The sequence below is a fragment of the Alligator sinensis genome, unplaced genomic scaffold (genome assembly GCF_000455745.1).
Source record: "Alligator sinensis unplaced genomic scaffold, ASM45574v1 scaffold716_1, whole genome shotgun sequence".
Classification (NCBI taxonomy): domain Eukaryota; kingdom Metazoa; phylum Chordata; order Crocodylia; family Alligatoridae; genus Alligator; species Alligator sinensis.
The window spans coordinates 101285-126862 of record NW_005842786.1 but is presented as its reverse complement, the minus strand read 5'-3'; the positions used below and the strand labels follow the sequence as shown (position 1 = coordinate 126862).

Here is a 25578-nt window from a genome sequence, read left to right as displayed (position 1 = left end):
GTCTCCTGCTCCAACCACTGAGAACCCTTGGAGCAGTGCCATCAGAAAGACATGACTTTCTACAGACAGTCAAAGTCTATGGATGTTTGGGGCTTCTGTGGCAGCCTTTCTGCTAGTTCAAACATTTACATGTTTGATACTTCACTCAAATGTGAAGCCCCCTGGGTCTCAATTGTGATCATACAGATGAATAAATGTATACACGGGCACCCAGCAACATAAATCTGCCTAATGCATAAGTAGTCCCATCAGTCTACATGTACAAATTTACTACACATTTTTTCTTTCGTACTGAAACATCTGAGTACTTCCGCCTCTGGTGGTTGTCAAAATGTATTAGATCCACAAAATAGATATTTTACCACATTTTTATAAAAATAAAATTTTAATGTTAAACATTATAAAAATACACATGACTTCAAACATCTTAATTTTGGTTTATGTTGTAAATTCTAGGAGGCCAAGATAACATACAATCCCTCTTAATTTAAGGCAGAAGTGCTAATAGATCAAATATTATCCTTCCACCATTTTGCTCAAAGTCTAACTTAAAGTAGTGTGCAATCACTAAAGTCATATGTATACACAAGTATTTGCTCAAAATGGAACTCACAAATATCACTTAATAATGGGTTTATGTAGCCATAGAAGTTTCTGAAGATGAGGAACACTACATTAATGCATGACATAATGGCTATTCATTGCTAATTGGTAGCAGTGGATGGACATCCTAGGCTCTCCCCATCGTCCTTTAGCCCCAAACTTGGAAAAATTCTTCCCCATGTTGAATTACTTGCATTTTACCTAGTAAGAAGGGAGTTATAGCTTTTGGAGAAATAGGGATTGGTTTTCTGAAGAATTTGCACTTGGCGCACACACACTTCAGTTGAATCAAGTAAAATGTCTGCTTTGAGACATCTCAATGATTTTAACGAATAATGTGCAGAATGCACATTTTCCCCAATCTCCTGGCTCTCTTCTCCACTGCCACTGTTTCTAAATGAGGTCTAGTACATTGTCCAAAGGGATGATCAATGACATTAAAAAATTCTTCTAAAACATCCATATTTCAGGGGCACAAACGCTGAGAAGCAACTGAAGGTAGATCTTCTGTATCACATCCTTCACTGGGGACAATGTTGGGATATCCTGTATACTGAAGAATATTCATGGTGCTGATGGGGGGACAACCTGATGGCCACTGGACACTGGTCATAAAGTACTGGATGATGGTGGAAGATGTAAGAAACCTGTCAAGAAATTAACATAATAAATACATGACAAAATTAAACACAACATCCTAGTCTTTTAACTTAATGAAAATCAATTGTTAAATAATCAACACATAATGGATGTTAAATGGCAGACTGATCAGAATGATCCATAGCATCTATTCACTAACGGTAAGCAAACTTCATAGTGCTAAGTTGGGCAAACCTCATGTGCAATTAAGTGTCTTCAATTCCTACTGGTTGCAGTGGAACTTATGCAGACGACATGAGGTACTCATCACTTTTCAGACTAGCTGCCTTGACATTGGAAGCAAACACGCTTCTTGGTAAGACTTCCTCTACTCTGCCTTGCTGGCTGAGTTGGAAAGACCATGGCCAGGTTCTGCCAGTTAAACACTTGGGGTTATACATTCTATGACATACTCTCAACAAGAGTTTAATTGGGCAAAGTCTGAGAAAGACTTGTCTTCTGGAAGTATGGCACTTCCCATTCTCGCAAAAACCAGAGTGTAGCAAAACCGCAAGTTTTTCTTTTTTTTTCTTTTAAAATGCATTCCCTCCCCTTCCCCAGCCATTTCTGCCTTTGTCTCTCCCTCTCTAATCCCTGACATTCTATGACATACTCTCAACAAGAGTTTAATTGGGCAAAGTCTGAGAAAGACTTGTCTTCTGGAAGTATGGCACTTCCCATTCTCGCAAAAACCAGAGTGTAGCAAAACCGCAAGTTTTTCTTTTTTTTTCTTTTAAAATGCATTCCCTCCCCTTCCCCAGCCATTTCTGCCTTTGTCTCTCCCTCTCTAATCCCTGTAGATAAGTATAAGTAAACTAAGATGTAGGATAAGCTTTAACATTTTATTTTAGGTAGTAAGTTTTTTTTCTCTCCCCTCTGCAAATAAGTGCCCTCCTATTTTGATATAGATATCTACTGTTTTATAAGTAATAATTATTATGTTTGTATTGATTTTTTACTGCTTTTATATTGTGCGATTACTGTTTTAGGCCTATATATGTAAGTTAGCATAAGTCATGTCAAGTTTCCATCTTGTAATGTCAAGCCTCCATCTTATCCCCATGCCCAGTTGTGTAACCTATGACTCATACTACCCCTCCTATGTAACTTGGTTCCTGAATGAATGGGGATGAATAAGGGTGCTTGAGAGACAATGGCAGTAGGTCTAAAAATAGCTCTTTCTGAATGACTGAACTATCAACACCAATACCTGGACCAATGACCCAGCCAGTGGAACCACCCTCAGCATTCAAGAAACAAAAGATGAGGCAACCCACCATTGTGCCAAGGCTGCATATGCTCAGTAAGAACATCTGGAACCCTCTGGACCAGGGCTGACCTTGCCTGGACAGGCCCTCCCCATAGGAGATCACAGGTAGTCTGCCCCATAAAAAGGGGTAGTGAAGACTGACTCCTTGGGATGCCTCTCCATCTGGACCAGCACCATGCCAAACCACCTATCCACCCAGAGGCCCTGCCCCTCTGGACAATACCAGCTAGACAAAGACCCCTTTCCAGCCTGGATAGGTAGCTATCACCTCCTACCCCCTCTTCAGCCAAGGACTTGGACTCTGCTTCTCTTCCCTACCTGGACTCCAACCCTTCCACTACGTCTCTTTCTCCTGCTGCGTGTGTGTGTCTGTGTGTGTGCATGTGTGTGGGTGTGGTGTGTGGGTGTGTGTTTGAGAGAGACAGAGAGAGAGAGAGAGAACCAATAACTGCATAGGGCTGTGTAGTGTGTTCTCTGTTTAATAAACCTGTTATTTGGACCCCTGAGTTGGGTTTTGCTTTACTATGGTTTGGCCCTGTTCCAATCTCTGCTCCTTGCCCCTCTAACTTCTCTCTCATTTCTCCCTCTCCTGCTTCTGGCTCACCACCACCTCCAACACGTCCTGAGCTCCTCTCTGCCTCCAAAGCCCCTGTTTCTTTGCCACTGTCTTATCCCCACTGCTTTTTCCTCTGAGCTCCCAGGTTTCTGCCTCAGTTTCTTTCCTGGCTGTCTCCTCCTTGACACCAATTATCTGCCCCCCATCCTCCCCCCACCACGCCAATATCTCAGCATCTCAGCTGTCTGCCTTAGTTTCCAGCCCCAAGCTCCCAGGTTTCTGTCTCTCTCTCTTTCCTAGCTGTCTCCTCCTTGCCAGCAGGCTTTTTTTTTCCCCCCTTGCAACAGTGACCTCGAGTAACCCTGGGGCCACTTGATCTTAAGTAAACCCAAGCCTCAGTTCCCAAGCCAGCTTCTCTCTAGTCCACCGGTTCTAATCCTGGTTCTGGCAACTTTCATTCCCTACAGGCAACTTTCACTCCCTACACTTTAACTCTTTCTCACCTGAACCTTCCCCCAGGTACCCCAAACACACACATACATACTGTACCATCCAAGTTAGGAACTTACCTGTGTGTATGTGTAGGTGGGTTGTTCGGGTGTGAACTGGTGAGTGTGTGTGTGTATATATATGTCATTGTGTGCATGATATACGAATTAGTGATCTGTGTATGTGTACTGAGTGTGTGGGTATGGACAATTGATTTTTGTCTAACTTTTGGGGTGTATAGTATATGTGCTTGAATTGGTGATAGGTATGCATGTGCCTAGGCCAGTTTGGATGTGCATGTGCCTCTGTGTGTGTGTGTGTGTGTGTGTGTGTGTGTGTGTGTATGCACCTAATTGATTTGTGTGCTTACATATGTGCAATTGTGTCACACCCTCCTATATAACAGCACAATATTGAGATCCAGAGAGTTGGCCTGACCCCACAGGTCAACAAGGGAGTGAAGGGAACGAGCTAAGCAAATAATAAAGTTAACTAAAACGTATGAAACCTTCAAAAATCCTGGTCAAAGTTTTCTTTGAAGGTTAGGTTGTAGATTACTCAACTCTCAGTTCCCCTCATCTATAGTCTAATGATTATGTCCAATAATACTCCATTAAAATAGGAAACTCCAGTAAAAGAAACATTATTTTCTTTAACTAGGCAATGACTGATGATCTGAACCAAGAGAAACATACATCTTACAATTCAGGACCACGAAAGCTTTCCTACACACTGAGTGATCCACTAAAATATGTGATTTAATCACTTTATACCTGACAGTTTGGATAAGATATGACCAAATCCTTTTTTTTTCCCTTTTAAATCTTCAACCACCCATGGAAAGTAGCTTATAGATTATTTTTTTCCATGAGTGGTGTTCTACTTTAATCTTGAAATCGACAGAAACTTATTTAGCCTGTTCCAACAAAGCACATGGCTATACTGAGCTGTTACTTCCTTAGTAAACTTCTTTTACTTAGATCATTCATACTTTAACATGGGACAAAATTAAACTCAGAGCAAAAACCACACTAAGCTTTATGCTACACTAAAGTCCCAAACCTTGTGCTGGGAAATGATTTCAGGTTCAGGAGCAAAGGAAGGAATCATACCCATGAATCTCCAGGGGAACAACACTGCTATGGCATATCCTCTCTTCCAGTTTTGGGGCCGTAGTCTCCATGTGACCTGAAATTTTTTAGATAGTGGAGAAGGTTTGTAACGTGGTCCTTTCCCTGTTCCCCACCCTCCAGGACCTTCAAAAACTCAGCTGTAAACTGGCAATGAAACTGGACTCTACAGAGAATGGAATGGATTTTTTGTTGAGCAGGCTGTTTTTATCTGTGGAGAGGTAGGCATAATTTGTTTCTATGGGTTTACTGTTTGTATAAGACCCTGAGAAATCTCTTAGACAGAGGTGAATTTGACTGAATGATTAAGGGTTTGTGCCCATATTGTTTCAAATATCTATAACCATCGCATTTTGCACCCTGAACTCTGTTTTGTACACATCACACATCTTCTAGAGAAGGAGGACAGTGGATGAAACCAGCATGGCTGCCTTTAGGACAGTCTGCTAAACAAATCCTCTTTGATAAATCTTTTTTACCATAGACAAAGTAACACATACAACAAAACTTGGCACAATTCAAAGCAAAACTACATCAAGCAGAACTTTCAGTAACAAAAAAAGCAGTGCATGAGAACCTCCATGCTGTCCCCTAAGGACTTATGATGACAGCCTAACTTGACTGACATCAACTGAAGTCTACAGAAGTTTTGACATTGACTCCAAGGATTTAACCTTTCTTTAATGCTAAATTAATTAGCGTGGAAAAGGCTCAGATGCTACAATGACAGGCTAAAGCAAAAATCAACAGCACTGGAAAAAAACCCTGCTAAAACATCACATTGTAATATCAAAATACATCATACAGGAATCTCTCTCAGTTCTAGACTTACATTATAAAACTTAACTTGAAATTTTAAAATTAGGGAGTTCTTATCACTTCCCATTCCTACTACTTGTGAAGATTTCATTTCAGGGTCCTGTACTTTTTCCTTCTGGCCCTGATTGAGACCAAGGTAACCACAATTGAAACACTGTCCTACCCAATCTCTAGAGAGTTGACTAATCTATATAGGGCACCAACTCCTCTATGAACAACCACTGACACCTAAACTCAGGTCTTGGCAGGTAATGAAAGGGGGATTTTACTTTCAAATACCTTTTGCTAAAAGTACATATATTCTACACACACACACACACACACATACACGGTACATATATATATTTGATTACAGTTAAATTCGTCCATGACAGCCAGTCTGCACAAGGCTCCTCTCTTTGTTCTGGTAACCATGTGGTTGAGGGGTACATTTTGAATGGACACCACTCTTGTACATCCCAGTTATGTAGTCACATGGTGCTAGATATTTTTTTAAAATATTATAAAAATAACTATACAGATTATATTATTTGTTATCATCTTATCACAGGACAGATTCCCGTGAGTATTGCAACAGGCTTCCATGCACTCTCTTGCTGATGTACTTCCATATTGATCAAGAGTAAAGATCACACAGCTAGGGACTTAAAGTCCCCAAATCAGGTAAGAATCCCTTCCCTCCCCCCACCCCCCCCGACACACACACACACCTTGGGACCCTATACCTTCCCCTCAGCAGCACCTCCCCTACCCTCTCTAATTATAGAAAGGGGGGCCATGCCCACCAACACTGCTGTCCTAACTGCTTCTTCCCCATTTCAGCCAGGGCTGTGAGGAGCAGCTGTGTGGAAAGTTATGTGTATCAGGAAACAGTGACAGTGGCAGACTTTCTGAGCCTGCTTCCTGCTCCCAGGCTAGTAGAGAACAGCCGGGGAGACTGGGAAGGGTTGGGGAACCTGCCTGCCACTGACACTGCCACTGTCCCAGGCTAAGCACCCTCCCCATCCTGGCTGGAGCTGGGAAGGAGCAGCTCTGGAGCATCCCACCCCCAAGTCAGCTGGGGATAACAGTGGCAGCATCAGTATTGGCAAGCAGAGGTGAGAGGGGTTGGGAGATGCCACTCAGCATGGAGGGGAAAGGGTGGGATGCTTGGCAGGGGGAAGGGGGGATTCTTACCTGCTTCACTGACTTAAAAAAATCCCTAGCTCCTACTCCCATAGCGTGGCCCAAAGATGGGATAGTATGGCTCAAAGTTGGGATGAAACCATGTCACTGTACCCCCTCTGAATCTGCCCCTGGATGTCTACAAAAAAAAATCTGGAACTGCAAATCGGTACTTCTCTCTCCACCTTATCCCAGTAAGGAAACTTAAAATAGGCAGCTTTTCAACTCCTCCTACTGTTGACTGCCCTAGTAAATATTCTTAACAAAACATCAGACTTAGTCAAACAAAATATATATAGGTACTGACAAATGTGCAGGCCCCCACTCTAACTCATGGTACTTTCCATAAAGTGCCATGAGTTAGAGTGGCCCCCTGACCCAACACATGCTCACCTGTTGGGCTGCGGGGGAGGGAAAATCGAGATCCACTTTGGAGCCAATCGAGTCCTGCCTGCAGCCTCTCCCCTAACCCTGTCCCCCACCCCACCAGTTCCAGGACTGTCTGCAGGAAGGGAGGGGGAGCGAGCTGCAGTTTTCCCAGCCTGAGCTGGAAGACAGCCAATGTCCTGCTTCTATAAAATGTTGTCCAGGTACACTCAAGAGGTCCCAGGTAGAGGGCTATACCCCCCGCTACCAAGGAAGGCAAAAACCCCCACAGTCCATCCACCACATGCAATTTGACATTGGATCTTATACAGCTATATTTTAATTCATGAAAGACTGGTCTCACTACTCTGAGGGGACTGTCCAAATTTTACAGCTTCTACTTTAGCAGATGGGGAACAAAGCTCATGAGTTCAAGAATAGCCAGATTCTTATTTCAAAAGTGTATTTTTTTTAAAAAAGACGAGGGGAAGATTACAGGATTCCATATGCAACAGAAAAAAATGCAGAACTTGGAAGAAAAGAAGAACAAGACAATGGAAAACTTCATTACAGTGAAATACATTAGAGTCTTGAGATTGGTGCCCTTTGAGTGGTTAGAGTTACAGAATTACCTGTTAAACCGTACTTACAGGAATTTTTAACCCACATAAGGACCTTTTTTTATTTCACAGAACACAGGTGAGAATTTTAGGTTAGATGCTGAGAAAAAAGGAGTTGATCATGGACTTAGAACTGACGGAAGATTCTTAGAGCAAGAATTATGAGTAGGGACCTACCAAATGCACAGTGGGGATGAGCTGCAAAGTGGCTCCTTTAATCTTGAAGGTTCCCCTGAGTGCCCCCCTCCCCACCATTGATTGGTGGAGGAGCCCTGTTGCTCACCACTGACTCCTGATCAGCAAGGAGGCAAAAACCACAGTTTTAAATATGGCACCATTTTTGTTGCTCACCACCGATTGGCCGAAAGGCCCTGGCAGCCTCACTCTCTGTTGCTGACCAGCTGGGAGGCAAAAACAGCACCATACTAAAAACCAAGGTTTTCGTTTCCCTGCTGACCAGGAGTGAGCAGCAAGTGTGGGGAGGGAGGGGTGCACAGGGGAACCTGCAAAATTGGCGGGAGTTAGGCAACCGGCAGCTCTTTTAGTTTTGCAGGTTCCCCTATGCGCCCCCTTCCCCCTTCTCCCCCCCACTCCTGATCAGTGAGGAGGCGAAAACCACAATTTTAAATATGGCGCTGTTTTTGTCTCCCGGCCAGTCAACAACAGACAGCAGGACTGCCAATGCCCCTTGGCGAGTAGCAAAAATGGTGTCATATTTAAAACTGTGGTTTTTTACTCCCCACCGATCAGCAGCGAGCGGTAAACAGCAGGGCCCCTCCGACAAAAAACAGTGGGAGGGCACACCAGGAAACCTTCAGGATTAAAGGAGCTGCTGCACAGCCCACTTCCACCATGAATCTGGTAGGTCCCTAATTAAGAATAATTGAATGCATGTTTATAAATTGTTTGCAAAAAAAAAAAAAAAAGCAGACTCCTCCTTTAAACATAGCATATTTTTGTAAATGACAGGGAATAGGGAATAAGAGAAATTTTAAAAAGAAAATGTAGGAGGAAAAAAAAAGTACTTGAATATTACTATCAGAGAAACAAAGAAGAAAGGGTTAAAAAGTAACAGAAAAACAGAGGGAACAAGAAAAAGCTAACACAGAGGACTGAAGCAATAAATGAATCATTCAATGATAATGAACATAGCATAGTAAGAGTAAAATGATACAAATGCAAATCATATGGTGTTAGATAAAGAAGATAAAGGAAATTAGAAACTATGTATAAATCAATCTGGACAAAGACAAAGACATGAGAGAGAAGAAAATAGTTAAAAAAGACAAAGTGCCTCAATAATGAAGGACTTTGATTCTTGAAAATTTCTACTTCTCTGTAGTTGTAATGGGAGTGCTGGTTACCACAAAGTTCAAGGATTTGAGATCTGATGCAATCTATACACTAATGAAGCCACAACTGAATGGCCAAATATCTAGAGGTCCTAATTGCTTCCTAATCATGTAACCTCTCCTACTCATTAGGCTCAAATAACTTTTTGCCCAATCACCCTTCTCAACCCCAAATGCTACTGCAGCCACCCTCCAAGTGGGCATCTTCATCCTCAAGTGTTGAGACTTCACACTGGATGCATCTACATGAGACATTTGCTGCAGAGTAAACTAATTAGCTCCACAGTAAATGTCTTGGCGTCTACATATGCAAGGCTATTAGGCTGGAGTAAGCTAATAAACTCCATAGCAAGGTAGTACTACCCTGCTGTGGGGATTTTTCTCCGCAGCACCACATATGTAGATGCTGACACAGCTGGCTGGGGTCCAAGGGTGCTTCAGTGCAGAGGCTGCCTGCCAGCCAGCCCCACACTGTAGCCCCCTTGTGCCCCAGCCAGTCCCTCCACAGCATGTTGAGCCAGGTTGGAGCAGCCCCAGGCTGGCAGGCTGACCCCCTTGCCTGGGGTTCCTACAGGCCAGGGCTGCTACAACCCAGCTCAATGTACTGCAGTCCCAGGTGCATGTGTAACCACAAAGCCCAGAAGCAATAAACTCGGGCACGATAAGCACCAGAGTTTATTGCTCCACATTAATGTGCACATGTAAACATGCCCACTGTGTACTTTGTTGTGTTAATAACGGGAAGACCTTGGAGTTCTCTCATATCTGTTGTAACTATGGCCATGAAGTGCTGCAGAGAGTCAGCTACACCGAAAGGTAGTGGGAAACCCAAGTAAGGGGGAGTGTTGATTGGGAATGGGAGTGGGAAGGTATCCTGCAGTGTTGAAGAAAAAACAAATAGTGTTGGATGGGGAGGTGCAAAAGGAGATTTATGTAAACTAAACCACTGTGTTCAACATTAGATAAGGGGATAGCAAAGGAGATGACAATCAGGTTAGTTCATATTTTACTTCTAACAGTTTTTGTATCTCCAAGAAGAATGCCAAGCATAGAGGACTGATATAATTGAAGATCTAAGTCAACTAAGCCAACAAGGGGAAGAAGATGTGTGCTATAATTTGCTCTTTATACAGAGTACCAAAGAGACTGGATGACATTAAAGGACTGTCAGTAACTGTAAATTAGTAGTAATAACTATAATAGTAAAATGCAGGAGAGTTTGCTATCATACTTGAAAATCCATTGAGGCTGAAGTAGATTGGAAAAAAGCAAATATCCTGGTAGTGCTCAACTGTGAAGGGGGAGACCCGCTTGTTTGTTTAATTCTAATGCTATGTACAAATCACAGAACATTTAAAGAATCAAGCTGTGTGAAAGACTTCAAAGGGAAACACAGAGAAACAGTATAGTCACTACCCATAGAGGTAAGCACTTTAATAGATCCATTCATTCCAAAAGGAATACCTGTATAATTGTTCACCCATAACTTTAAGGGCTCTACAACCTTCTCCCTAAGTATTACATAAAATGGGTACACAGAAGAAACTCTTACTGGGAGTCTTTCTGGGCCAAATGAATATTATTTAGCGTTACCAGGATGTCTACACAAAATGCTTTACTGCACAGTAGACTAATCTACTATGCAGTAAAGCATCACCATCTATACACATGCACATTTACTGCACAGTAAATCAGTCTACTGTACAGTTAGCTACTACCTGTAGGGAGTAAACTAATTGCACAGTGGATACTGTGCAGTAGCGCATGTGCAGATGCTGACTGTGAGCAAATTTGCTCCATGTTAGCCCCACATTATGGGGCCAAAGGGGACAGGGAACTCCCACGACCCTGGCACTACTCAGTTCCTACCTCCCAGGAGCTGGGAGCCAAGCAGCACTGGAACAGGGTAGCTCTCTGGCCTCCATTTCCCACCCATCACTGCCCACCACCCAGCACTGCTCAGCTCCCAGGTCCCCACAGGAGCTGGAAGCTGAGCAGCACTGGGACTCGGGAGCTCTCTGCTTCCCTGTGCCTTCTGGGGCAGCTCCCAGCCAGCTCTGGGTTGCATGGGGATTTTGCCACCCAGCCCGTAGCTGGCCAGGAACTGTCCCACTTCTGGACAGTAGAGCCCGAAACTGGCCTGGAACTGCCCCAGAAGTGGGACAGCTCTGGGTCAGCCCCCAGCTGCAAGGAGAAGACCCACTGGGCATGAGGCTTGTCCCCATGTGAAGGTGGCCAAGAGAGCTCTGCAGCATCAGCTTTCTCCCAGCCGCCTGCACATCAGGACTCCTCCCAATGTGCATAGGGCTAGGACAGGGGGTGTCAACTGGGGGTATGCATACCCCTGGGGGTTCTTGGGAAGGCCCCAGGTGGTACACAGTGGCAGAACGGAGAAGCCAGGGTACTTGGGAGGCGGTGGCATGGGGCTGCTGCCACCATCCACCACTCTGTGCTGCTGCTGTGCACTGCTTCCCCGCACCCAAGTGCCCCTGCTCTGTGTCTGGCTGCCGGGGCATCTCCCCCCCTCCCCACTCATTGATCCGCTGCCGGGGGACCCTCCTCGCTCATTGACTGGTTGCCAGGGGACCCCTCTGCTCCATGTCCAGAAGGAGGTACAGTCCAGGAGGGGTAGCCACCAGAAGGGGTACATGCCTTTAAAAAGGTTGAAAACCCCTGGGCTAGGAGACAGCTGCTGCTGCAGCCAGCAGAGCTCTCCTGGCTCCATGTATGGGGACCAGCCCCATGCTCCTTGCCATCCCCAGGCTAGCACTCAGGGGGAGCCTGGAGCTCCCCCTGGCTGCTGCAGGGGGCCAGAGCAAGGTTGGAGCAGCTCTGTATTGGGTGAACACATGTAGATGTGCTCCCTAGGGAGGGGTACTGCACAGTATTTTACTGTGCAGTAAGCCTTTATATTATTAATTGCATATGTAGACACACCACAGAAAATCAAAGGTCTGCCTGAGCTTAGATGAGTCACTGGGATAGCAAGATTAAAGCACCGCCATTTCTGTAGCTAATAGCACACAAGAGCACTGGCCACCTTTGTCTTCTTAGTTTGAATGACCAGGTACCTGTTTATAGCCAAGAAGGGGGCAGCCTTCAGTGCAAGTCCAGAACAAGGCCCAAACTCAGACCTCTAGATCCATAGCCAGACATTTGGGGAAGTAAAATTTAGGTAAGTGAGAGAACCACGCTGAGTAGGTATTCCTTCTATTTGTAACAAAATCAAAGCAATTTAACTGCTCTCACTGTATCTAATAGCAAAAATTTTCAAAGAGCTTTGCAAACACTAATTAGTTGATCCTCACAGTATCTCTATTAAATAGACAGGTAAGTATTATTATTCCCCATTTTACAAACAAGGAAAAAGAAACAGATGACCTCAAGTTTAAAAGTGCCCTTCCTTTAATAATGGGGAGATGGATACCTTTATCAAAAGACAGATAATTTTGCACCTGCAATGTTCTTCCTGCCACTAACAAAGGCAAAAATTAGAGGATTTAGCCATATAATCGTCACTTCAAATCAAATGCATAGCTATTTACTACTGCAGTTCATTGCAGGTTCCAAAATGGAACTGTAATTAATTGCAGGCGCAAAATCACACCTGCAAATATACACGATAAATTAAAGACCTTTTAAAGTTTAGCCCAGACAATAGGTGCCTCGCTCATGGCATGTATACAGAATAAATGGCAGAGGCAAGAGCAGAATTCAAGAGTTTTTTGGCACTTCAATCTCTGCTCAGTCAATTAGACTAAGATGCCTCTCAATGCCAGGATTATAGGCTGTGTACAATGAAGGGGATTAATTGTTTTAGATCTGACAGTTCAACCTAGAAAACTGAAATCATATGAAAGATGCAGTCTGACTAAAAATGAATAAACAAGACTGGCCCACAACCTTTGAACGGCAATTTAGTAACACATCAAATACCCGACTGGGTAACTGTACAGAAGAGGCTACATACACACACACAAAGAGAGAGCGTGAGAGAGAGAGAGATCTTGTCAAGCAGATGTCAGAAGAGTTGGTATGTTTTCATGAATGATCCAAAAGACAGAGGCATTTGTACCCTAGTTAAATTTGCAGAGGATACGAAATTGACAGGGACTGCCACACCATGAGAAAGCTCAGAAGAACAAATCTTCCTGTCAGATATATGTATGAACTCACACAAACTGTACTGGGGTTTCTGTGTGTACATCTATGGGCAAAATATGTTGATACAATAAGTTGATACTATTTCATTTAGGTAAATGTAAAACATAAAATAATACACCTGGGAGGAATACTATCTATTAGTATAATTAGTATTAGATATTAAGTAGTATCTAGAGAATACCTAGAGGAGTTACAGAATCTCCCTATTCCTGGAAACTTTCAAGAGCAGCTTAGGCAGACACGAGGCAGGGATGATTAGTCAGGGTTGATCATGCCTTGAGCAGGGGGCTGGACTTGACCTTATGAAGTCCCTTCCAGTCCTACTTTCCCACGATTCCTATGATTCTTATGAAAGATGCATAGGCCTAGCAGGATTAGATTTTTATTAGTAAAGGATAATAAACATTGATTTCACCTGGCAGCAGTCCAACAGTACTTATGTTTGTCATGGTGGGCGATTAAACTGCACTATAATAATAGTACACATTAATAAACTGTCTGCCCCCACACCCTTAATTCTGTGTAATCCTGAAAACTTTAATCAATAAAAATAAAAATAAATTCCTAGAATTAAACATCAATATTATCTATTGAAATTATTTAAAAAATAAAAATCAAATTCTGCCAAACCTAAAGATACAGGGCTCACTTGTGAGACAAGGACAGTAATTATGCCTCTTTACTGAGCTTTTGAATGGCCACAGTTGTCAGGACCAAGCAACTTAGGGTATTTCAACATAAAAGGCCAATGTTTTTTTCCCTTTAGTGGTAAATAGGTGCAAATAGCATGCTCATTTTAATAGTCTGGATGGAACCACTGAAAAGCCATATCCTCTGCCTACCAAAAGTCCCCTACAATTTTAATGTGAAAGCTTAATTGTGCATATCCTGCCATTTAGCTTGTGGTGTTAACCAGCTCTGTTACACATGTGCTGAACTCTACCACAGCCATAGCTGCAATTAACTGGTGGATGAGGGAACCTCTTACCCATCTCACTGAGACAACATTATGACACTTAATTAACAGATATGATGTGTTTTAATTTTCTTAGATGACAGGTGCCTCAGAAGTTCAAAGATTTTTTACTACTGATAATGATCTTGTTCTGAGCAGGAAGTTAGACAACATGGGTATGCTGCTTCGCAAAGGGCTGAATCTAGATTGATAGGTGTCTCTACTTAGGGGTTACAATGCCTAAAAACTAGATGTCTGGCCCTAGGAAGGTGATCCACATAGGCAGAATTAGACATCTGGGGTCCCTAATTATCAATGTGGGGATTTTAGACATCTTCTGATGAGTAATTTGGATTAGAGACATAGGCACTTCCAAGAGCCTGGGTAGTCCCCAGTAGTAGCTAACTGGAAACATTAAACACAGGGGTGTGTCTGGATTCCCACCTCTTTTCAGAACTTAAGTACCTAAACTCAGGCCACAAAACAGGCATGCCTGTTTACTTAGACTCCAGAGCGCTCAGACCCTGGTGGTGGCTGCAGCAAAAGTCAGAAACCCGAGTTCTAGGCTGTCGTCAGCCAAAAGGGATTCATAATCTACAGTTTTAGCTTTCCAAAACACTACTCTAGCCACCAGGCTGTAAAAGAGTCTCTCTATCCCTCTTGTTGAAGCTAGCCCACTGTGCAGTTAAGGGCCCAGAAAGCAAGCTAGAGGGAGTCTAACTTTGTAGCCTAATGGTGAAGGCACGCAAGTAAAAGTGGGAGACATAAGAGCATAAGAAGTGCCATACTTGGTTAGGCCAGTGGAAAGGAAACATCACACCATGGATGTAAGATTAGACTGGGGGCAGCCAGCCCATCTCTCACCCTGCTTCAACAACTGTGGCAACTATGTGGAAACAATACAGTGATATTTGATAAATGATAAATTGGAGGGTTGTCCAGTTAAGGTGCAGCTGGCCTGCCACTCTTAGTCATACCTCTCTGGGTAGATCAAGCTGAACACTTGCACTTGGGGTGCCTCTCCATCTCTCACATCTTCCTGGGCATGTTAACTCAATCTCCCTACTCCTCTACTAGCCATCTTACATCTAACATGCCAGCAGTTCAGGCCTGCAACAACCCTTCCTCCAATATGAGGACCTAAACTCAATCTTTGGCCCTTGTTCTCTGAGCAATTCTGAATAGGGTGCTTCACTCACACTTCCCCAACAGTTTTGTCTTCCTAATAGTCCCCACACAGCACAGAGAACCTGTCTTGTCCAGGCACTAAGAAATCAAGAAAGGTGTGAGGGCCCTGGTTCCCACAAATCCACCGAGTCCCAGTTCTGGCTGACTGCACTATTTAGCCCCATGAGCTATAATCTGCCAAAACTCACCAAAAATTCCTTCAGACACTTACATACTCTCATGCTCCCCAATGTATACATCTCCTGGGGTGCCTCCAGGACACAGACACTGTACCATCTTGCCTCTCTGGATATCTGCTCCCCTCTGCTGTCAGGCTTTCAACACTCAGCCCCATGGGCTCAGCAGTCTGCCCCATTGCTCTGCCTATCACCTGCAGTCTCTCCAGCCACCTGCTAGGAGCTGTCCAGCACCAGCACTGAATTATCCTTTCTGATCTGGGTTTAACTGAATGCTCTGTCCAGCTTCTTTCCTTATGCATCTTTGCAGTGTAGGTAGAACTCAAAGCATCTGGTTTCCTGCCCCTACATGGGCAGCCTCCATGGGCTACTCTCATCCATAATAATGGGGAAAAGGGAAGGCATTGCATGGTGCAAAATAGTAATTTCAAATACAGCTGTCCAGCAGCTGTAGGAAAATGTTGAGGACTTTATAATTTTAAATGGCGACTATTAAAGTCCTCGGTTGCTTTTAGGGGAAACTATGCAGATAAATAAGATCTCCCCACAGAAGCTAACAGACACAATTTGCATCTCCAGTTTTGAGATTTTAAATGAAGAATCTGCACCTCTCACCATCCTGGCGCTTGTACAGGTGTCATCCCACTTGTTTGCAGTTCACTTGGTACCAAATGTACAATCTGGTGCAGTGGTGTGGGTGTGTACACAAGCACAAAGTATTACTGAAAGATATCTGAGCAACGGGGGAGTTGCCACCTTGCTATTTGCATTAACTCCAACTTATAAAATGCAGAGATAAGTTTAGAACTGTAAACAAATTGCTGATGGGCTCACCTAACAGAGAGAGAGAGAGAAAGAGAGAGAGAAAGGGAGCACATACACAGAAATCAAAATGCAGCAGCAGCAAGGATTTAGCAGCTGTTCTGAAAAGAGCTCTGCATCCCTCTGCAGGGTGTGTGTGTGTGTGGGTGAAATTTCTGGAATCACAACATGTTGTAAGCAAATTAACCATAAAACATTCACAGATTTCCCTAGTCCTCCAATCACCAAAAAATGTCAAGTTCTGATCTATTTGGAGCATTCAGCTGTGAAAAAAAAGGCAGCAAGGGCCTGATGCTACAAGGTATTGAACAGCTCCAGAGAGCGATGCAGTGCACATCAGAGGATTGAACTCTAAATGTCTGGAAACATTAGCCAGCCCAAATACTGCTTTTGGCTACAATGCTGTAAAAATTGAGAATGGAATTTGTCCTATTTCAAACTAACTGAAATATAAGGAAAAAAAGCTGTACATAAGTAAATCTGCTTGAGCATGAAATTAACATCGAGAGTTTGTTAAATGTCATAAGTCTGTGCCAAAAAAAACACAGGAAGACAAAGGTAAAGGAAGGGAGGAATCTGGGTTACAGACAATCAGCCCAAGAAATATTTTTTGGTTCACTGACAACAAGTAAGTCCTCTAGCACGCTCATTATTCACGTTCCTACAATTCTATCTCTAACCTCCTGCTGTGTTCTATATAAAAAATAAGATGCATGCTAAAAACCTCCTCCTTTTAAGGTAAAGATTAACAATACAAATCTTCTTGAATGAAAATGGCTAACCTTACTTTCGCTCAGCACACCACAGGACTCCCTAGGAGCTACTTACTTCCCCATGATCCTCCAGGCAGATCTGAGCCACCCTATGTCTCCTGGTATACACAAGATCATGCTGCAGGTTTATTCCAGCTGATTCTAGTTCCATAGATATCATGTCAGCTGCACAGAAGCACCCCATATTTTTCCTCAAGTTTATCAGAAAAATTTGGCCAAAAAAAATTTTATTTTTTTTTTGGCCAAAAGAGGCTATTTCTTTAAAAGTCAAGAATACTGAGAAATCATGCATCTTTCACTGACAATTTCATTGACAAATATTTGGGCTGACTCAAAATAAACTTTGGGATTTTATTTAGCTTCTATTTTGTGATTTTCCATTTCAAGTTTTTCCTTTTAATTTTGAGTTGCCTTCTAGTTTGTCACAAGTTGCCATGTCCCAAGATAGCTACATAGTCTGCCCCCTTCCTGCCCTTTCTTTTAGGACACATGGAAAGTGGGGTAGAAAAGGGTCTATCTGTTTCGTTCTGAAAGTTCTACAGGAAAAGCATTACAAAATGAAACAGAATATTATGTTTTTACACCAAAGTTTATGTTGACATCATTAATGTGAAATGTTTCAGTTTGACATTTTCAAAATGAGACTTGCTTGGAGCTTCTCTATCTTGTATTTTCATCCCAATTCAGGATTAAATCAAATTCCAAACTTGGGAGTTTCATGGAGTTTCCATGTTACGCCAGCTTTAATTTTGATGATACTGAGCACATCTACACATGCAATTAATCTGAAGCAATAAACTCCAGAGCATCTTGAACTGTAGTAAATTACTCCCAGGCGCAGCATCTACACATGCACCTGAAAGAGCAGCAACTTGAGCCAACACGGAGCACACCCAGATTGGCAAGGGGCACAGGGAGTCAGCCTTGGCCTCCAAGTGGTGGTATCGAGGCTGTGGTGAGCAGCATTGGGGCATGCTAGGGCACAAGGATGTTGAAAGTGTGGAGCCATATGACTAGGCGGCAGGCAGGAGTCTGACCCCTGGCTGCCTAGGCTGACCAGAAGCAATTGATGCCAGCGGTCAGATCTACATGTGCATTTACTGCTAGTAGATTCCCCTGGTGTAAATTAGTTTACTATGGCCTAATACTGTCATATGTGTAGATCAGGGGTCATCAACTCCCGGCACGCGTGCCGAGCATGGCATGCAAGGCCATTTTGCTCAGCACACCACTGGCAGCCCGGGCTCTAAGCAGCTGCGGCCAGCTATGGAGCCCAGGCTTCTCAGCAGGAGGCTGAGAGGCTGCAAGCCCTGTTCCAAGCAGACCAGGCTCTGTGGGCCAGCTGCAGCCAGAAGGCTGCAAACGGATGCTCCGGGCTCTGGCATGTAAGCACTCTGACACCTTCCAGGGTAGAAACTGGTTTTTTCGGCACTCCAGCCAAAAAACGTTGCCTACCCCTGGTGTAGATGGTGATGCTTTACTCTGCAGCTAATTAATCTAGCCTGCAATAAAGAGCATGTGTAGATGTAGTCACCGTCTCCTTATCACAATGCCTGCAATTGAGATACTCATTAACTTCACTGGAATTGCGATTTTACCCAACTATTAAAAGGTACTTTACATTTTTGAAGATCTATATAGTAAATCAACTAGTTTATCTTGACAAAACACATGAGGTCTGCAAATATTACAGCCTCCATTTTACAAATAGGGAAACTGAAACATAATGGTTTATCAAGGTCAGATGGAAGCCCAGAATGACATGCAATGCCTGATATAATCCAAGCTTTACAAACATACTGCAGGCATACGGTTTTATATGGTATGAGAATATATAATGGTAGATAGTATAGTACTCTCTTCACTTTCATGACTGCGAATGACTGTGTTCCATCCACTGATAATCTGCATGATGACTAAGTGATAACATTCCCCCTCTGCAGTTCGGTGGGAAGATAATATTTTACTTATTTATTTATTTTTGCAGTGACAACAGATTTTACAGTGGGGAAATCTTATTTTATTTTCCACATGCTCTTTACCCTCTGTTAGAAGCAGCAGGGGACAAAGACAGGGATGACGGGAAGCGACTGTTGTAAAGTTACACCTTATAAATGGGTCTCAGAGTAAATGAAAGTAACAGACACCCTGATGGTCAACTTCAGTATTGGTACTCAGGTGCAATTCCTCTGCCCTCACCGCACTCGTGCCAAATTGCAGTTGGCCCCGAAGGATTGGGTGGAAGGGGTTGTAGCAGAAATACCAGTAGGAAGGTATACAACAAAAGTGAGCTTTTTTGTTGTGAACCTTCTAATACCCTCCCTAGGGCAACTACACACATGCAGAGAGGCTGCTCTGACACACTATAATTACAATATGTTGGAGCAGACTCGATTAATCGAGCCTGCTACAGTGTGGTATTTACTGTGCTCCAGCACACTGCAGCATCACATGTATCAGCACCCCCACACTGAAAAATGTCAGCGGGAGCACTTTAACTAAAGCTGGTTTGATGAGCTTTAGTTAAAGCATCCCTGCCACCATTTTTCAGCGCAGAGATGCTGATACACGTGACTTTAATTAGAGGAGCTCAGAGCCACTCTTATTAAAGCACACCCCTTCCCTGCCTCCTGGAGCACGTCTAAGAATGCTCTTAAATGTTACATTACTTGCTAAACCCCCTGGGCATTTAAATTACACTCAAGCTACCTTCTCAATTTATAACTTGCTCTGTCAGTTGTCATCACCTTTCATTAGAGTCACTTAGAAGCTCTGGAACTTCTTTAATTAGATTATTACAAAAATTGTTCAGAGGATCCTTCTGGATAGTACAGTTATTCACCCCACTTCACTTAGGAAGTTTACTGATGCTCCCCTATCTAATCAGGCAGCTGATATCTGGTGTTGAAAGCAAGCGTGCACACCCAGTCCCTGAGTTCTATGTCCCTAGATTGTTTAGCTTCAACAAAGTCAACATGATTTTATAAAATTAAGATTTTATTGAAATAGAAGATTTCCTGCAGAATCTAGAGATCTATAGAACTTAAATTGCCAGTACTGGCAGCTTGTAATCAGGAGGCTGGACAGATTTATAATATCCTAGAACACCATTAACCACCAAAGTGTATCAGGTAACCAGAAGGCACCTTAGGGAGATGCAACATTCTCCCAAGTGCCTTCAAAGTTTTCTTGTACATGTTCTAATTTAAAATGAGCCAACCCTATATGGAAAGGTGCACAGAGCTTCTTCCACCCTGGAAGACAGTAAGTCAAGATCAGAAGAGCGAAAGGGAAAGGGTGAAAACAATATTTTGCTTTCTACAAATAGTAGCCTTCCCCACAAAATGAAGAAAATGAAAATATAAATCTCAGCATAAACTTGTAAACTGAAAGCTGAGTATTGGCTCTTTCTTTCTCTAACCTTTTATTTACATATTTCTTTTTCCTTTTCTCGCTTTCCATCTCCCATTTTGATCACATCTTCCCTAGGCCTCCTTCCCTGTTTCTGCCCTGAATTCCCCATTTCCCTACTCTCTCCTTCACATGGCAGGTCGCCCTATCTTCTATACATGTGATGGACTTCTGCTCCAATGCACGTGTCGGAACAGACTCAGTTAACTGAGTCTGCTGCAAGTCTGCTGGAGCATGTTAATTAGTACATTCCAGCAGCATCTGCATCACATGTATTCAGCGTCCCCGTGTTTCAAAATGGTGGCAGGGATGCTTAAAGCACCCCCGCTGCCATTTTGTAGCGCTGGACACTAAATACATGTGACGCTGCGGGTGCTTCAATTAAAGCCACTCTCTCAGAGCCACTCTAATTAAAGCCCCCCCCGGAGTATGTGTATAGACACCCAAAGATCCTCTGGCACCCCTACTTCACTTAGATTCCTCACTTCCTCACGGGTGTCTTGATCCCTTCCAAGTCCCTCTTTCTGCTAAAAACCTCTGTTAGTCTCATTTGTCTCTTTTTTCAAAAACCATGCTAATAGCCTACTGTGCAGTGTTATTATTAGGCTAATGCACAGTACGCATCACTAAACCATGCACTGGTGCTGTTGTGCAGTAACTCTAGGTACTGCGCATTTAGTACAGGGGTAGGCAACATTTTTGGCCAGAGTGCCAAAAAACCTGTAATATCTACAGTGTAAGGTGCTGGAGTGCTGGCATGCCAGAAAAACAAAACCGAGGTGGGGGATCCATGGTAGGACACGTTGCATATTAATATAGTTAATAATCATAAATGTTGCTTTTTCCCAGTAAATACCAGGTTTTCTGAAACTTCTAAACCTGGTGACAATAAATAAAACTTCATATACTACCTCTGTTGTGTATTCTTTTTTTAAGCACATTGTGATGAGAGAGAGAGAAAAAGAGGAGAAAAAGAGGAGAGGGAGAAAGAGAGAGAGAGGAAGAGGGAAAGAAAGAAAAAAGGAGAGGTGAGAGAAAAAAAGGAGAGAGAAAGAGAGAGAACCAGACACACACACAAACACACACACAGAACAGACATGTGTGCAAGTGCACACACACACAATCAGACACACAGAACCAGACGAACACACACACATGCACAACCAGACACACACACACACACACACGAGGCTGGGCTGCTGGTGCTGGGCTGTAGGACAAAGACCAACCCAATGATGCCCCATGCCCACTGCAGCCCCTGTGCTTCCCCAGGGAGCTGACCCTGGGCTGCAGTGCAGCCTGCTGAGGCCCCAACCCAGAGCACCCATCAGCCATCTGCTTCCTCCCCAGGGGGTGGGGGAGGGATGCCACCCTGGGCCAGGCAGGGCCCCCTGACCTAGGGCTGCACCTGCACTGCAATAGGAAGAAGGCAGCACAACAGGGAGGGGAGGGGAGGGGAGACACCACAATCTCAGCCCCACTGCTCTCACCTTGGGCTCTTCTCAGCCAAGCAGCTCTGATGCAGCTGCAGCTGCAGCAGCCATGAGGAACTGAGGCGATGCTGCTGCTGCTCCCTGCCCCCCCCAGCCATGGCTTTACCTGGCAGGGTGGGGCTGGCAGCCAGTGTCCTCCTCCACACCTCGCCCTTTGCTCTCCCAAGCACAGGCACATCCTCCCGACAGCCTGCAGGAGGACACATTGGGGCAGGCCAGGCAGAGCTGCAGCAGCCACTGCTGAGCAGGGAGGAGGCGGCAGGGGAGGCCTGTCTTGCTGGCGGTGCTATAGCAAGAGCTGCAGAAGGGGCTTCTCCCCCTCCCCTAACAGCTCCTCCCGAGGGCTCTTCAGGCACTGTCTACCTCCTGAGTCTCTTGAAAAAGCCCGAAGCAGCAACTTATAAAAATTTTTTTTAAACAATTTCCTCAGCACACCTAGCATGCCAAGGAAAATATCTCCACATGCCACTAATTGGCACATGTGCCAGGGGTCGCCTATCCCTGAATTAGTACTTTATTAAGGAAGTACTAAACTAAATGCACAATATCTAAGGTGCATTAATAAAAGTGTAGATGCATCCAGTGACACCGCTTCAGAACTGCAAAAAGACCACTACTATTGGGATGCATAAGATTATATTAAAAATGTGTCCACATGACATGAGGAAACATTTTTCTGAGCCAAAAGCTCAGATATTAACATGAAAATGAATCAGAATACTACTTGGAATAGAACTGAATGTGTGACGAGTGGATAGAACAACATTCAAGCTATGAGATGGAACTTAGTGTCTTAAGTTCCTTTATTTATCACTTCAGAGGATGTCACAAGCTTACACATCAAAGATGGGAGATAAAATACTAAGAACCGGATACTGGAAGAGCAGTTATAGTAACCACCTTTTACCAAAGCAATGAAAAAAGTATTCTCTCTCACTCCTCTGCCACTTTTTTTTCTTTCAAGAAGGCAATGGTATCCTATATTTTCTCATGAACTCAAATAAATAAGGGGTCAGTTGGTCACATTTTAGAGCAACTGCATGAAAGACCCTTGGGTCAAACTTTAAACATAGCTGATATTGACTGATAGATACAGTGAATGTTCAGGTTCATCCTGCCTCACCTTTAAGTAGCTATCAGTTGCATGTATGCAGTACACCCAGTTCAAAATAGGGAGCATATGATAATAAGTCTTGTCTGAGTATATATATATAGATATATATAATGAGTATATGACATATAATGAGTATATGACCCATTGTGTTGTGTAGGATAGCAGTCTTGTGATGCTTTTGAAATTTCCTTCTAACAAGAGAGGCAAAATGAAAAACCTTTCCAATTGCCTGAACTTCAGTGAAAAAATCTGTTTGTAGTCCTGGAGTAATCCAACATCCAAATATGATCAAACTTGCCTTCAAAGTTTGTAAAAGTATCTTCAGAATCACATTAATAATTTTTTTCTTCTTAATGAAAGGATAATTTCAGGGCTGAAACTTATGCAGCTTTGTCTTGTAAAGATTGCAGCCAAAAATGTTACGAACAACAGCACCAATATGTACTTTCCCCATAAATCTTAATGGAGTGTTAACTGAAAAGTTTAATTATCAGGTGCAGTGATTCTCTGCACAGGAAGGGATGTAGAATCCAGCTGGCCAAGCAAGGCTTTGACTTTGTGCCATTGGAAATGTAGAATTCTTCTTTAATGTCTGTAGAGCAAGATTAGAATGGGAAACTCAGTGTAATATTCATGTACTGTGCAAGATACTCCTGGACTGTTGAACTGATCTCTGTGTTTGCTGCTGATAACTCAATGCCTTCCCAGACCTCAAAAACTAATGTTACTTCTAATTCATCTTGGTAACAACCTACTCCCCATCTAGATGCTCATGCTAATTTAATTTCTGTGAACAATAGTCAGTAGAGAATTATTAACTAGGAGAGTTTAGACTAAACATAAAGAAGATGAGTGTTCATTATCCAAAACTGTACTATTGATTGAATGAATAAAAATACTGCTGAAGAAGCTTCTAGACTGGAGGATAAATCAAGGCCATTAAGACATAAATTACATCTGTTTTCACTTGTAGGATGCATTTGTTACACAATTTTAGCATTTAATATTTATTTGTGATAACAAAAACTGTATATAGAGTTCCCATAATTACATATCCCTTTTGTGTAAACATAGCAACGTGAAGTAATTTTAAAATTATACCTTTTGTTGGTTGGTCTTAAGGTACTGCTACATGAGAGGACTGGCCTGTTATTTCACTCCCTCAAGAATCAGATGTCCCTACTAATTTGCATGGTCAATGACCTTGGATTTCTCCTCCTCATTTTCATGAAACTGAAAAAATAAAAGGAACTAATGTTAACATTTCAATTAGGTAATCTCTCAGTATCTTTGTCCATGAATTCATATATCTTTTTCATATTCATGTTACGTCCTTCTCTACATTTGCCAAATACATAAAAACTTGCAAAAAATCTGTCATCATTATTCAGCGCAATTGTTCTAAAATATACTGTTTAATATTAAAACATGGTAAAACTTAATTAAAAGGATACACTTACCAAGAGTTTTTGTTCAGGAGTGAAGGAATGTCCTTGACCACTGTTCTGGGGGTTTTAAATGGACCAAACCGACCAAAATGTCCAACATTTTGGACATCCAAGAACTTCGTATATAGTGGATGCTGGCAGTGAAGATTGGAAGATGATTCCATGTCTGGTTGCTGTATGAAGCTATCTTGGGAATGAAGAGATTTCTTTTGCCTTTTATCATCATCTTGTAAAAAGCTACTGATGCAATTATTGGCACAGTTTCCCTTTTAAGGTATTATGCTGTTAACACAGGAGTGAATTTTAGATGTGTTTTATCTTATTTACAGCCTTGTATCTTTTATGCTTACTTAAATCGTGATCTAACAGGTTTCCAGAACTGAAAGCCAACAGGAATAAATTACTTCTTACTTCACTGGGTATTCTGTTTTGCTTATTGTTATTCATTCCTTACAGCACAAACCTGCAAGTTGATCAGGTTCACATAAGCATCTAACATGAAGAGTCCTTTTAAAATCAGAGATGGTTAAAATAAGTATTTCCTATGTCCATGTTGGAAAGCTTTACCCAATTAAGCACATGAAAAAAAAATCTTTCCCCATGTAATTTCACAGCTCTGTGTTAATAAAGTCCACTTTGCAGAATGTCTGAAATGCACTTAGACTGTATGGGGGTGCACACACCAGAGAGAGAAAGCATTTGGATAAAGACATGCAGAAAAGATCCTTAACAGGACAGGTCTTTAATTAACTGGTCCTTTGTAAACTCTTTAAATAGAGAGTTCATAATATGAGCTAGAGATGTAGAATCAACTTGCTTTCCATGCTGACAGTCATAACATCATGTTACAACTGTGCTGAAAAATGTAATCAGTGTAAGAACTTGTTTCATTTGTAATATGAACCTTTCCCATAGTCCCAACTTACCTTGTCCCATTCAACTAGGTATTATATTCAGCCTGTCCAGCCATGTATTCTCCCACAACCATTCTAATGAGAACCCATGAAAACACACATATCTACATTC

The 25578-nt window shown here is 42.8% G+C and overlaps 1 protein-coding gene across 2 annotated transcripts in view; it reads right to left on the bottom strand.

The window, feature by feature from the left end:
• Positions 1-497: 497 nt before the first annotated feature.
• The window catches only part of LOC102369425 (disks large homolog 1-like), a 97486-nt gene continuing 72405 nt past the window's right edge, over positions 498-25578 (bottom strand). Inside the window, exons 3-5 of one of the 2 annotated variants that reach the window (XR_325090.3) lie at positions 24206-24337; positions 4670-4745; positions 498-1250 (exon numbers count right to left, since the gene is read on the bottom strand). Coding sequence is in view for 1 of the 2 variants with exons in the window: in XM_006034963.3 (XP_006035025.1) it covers positions 1070-1250; positions 4670-4745 (257 nt within the window). In the remaining variant the exon portion in view is untranslated. The remainder of the gene's footprint in view (positions 1251-4669; positions 4746-24205; positions 24338-25578) is intronic. The other variant, XM_006034963.3, reaches the window with a different exon arrangement.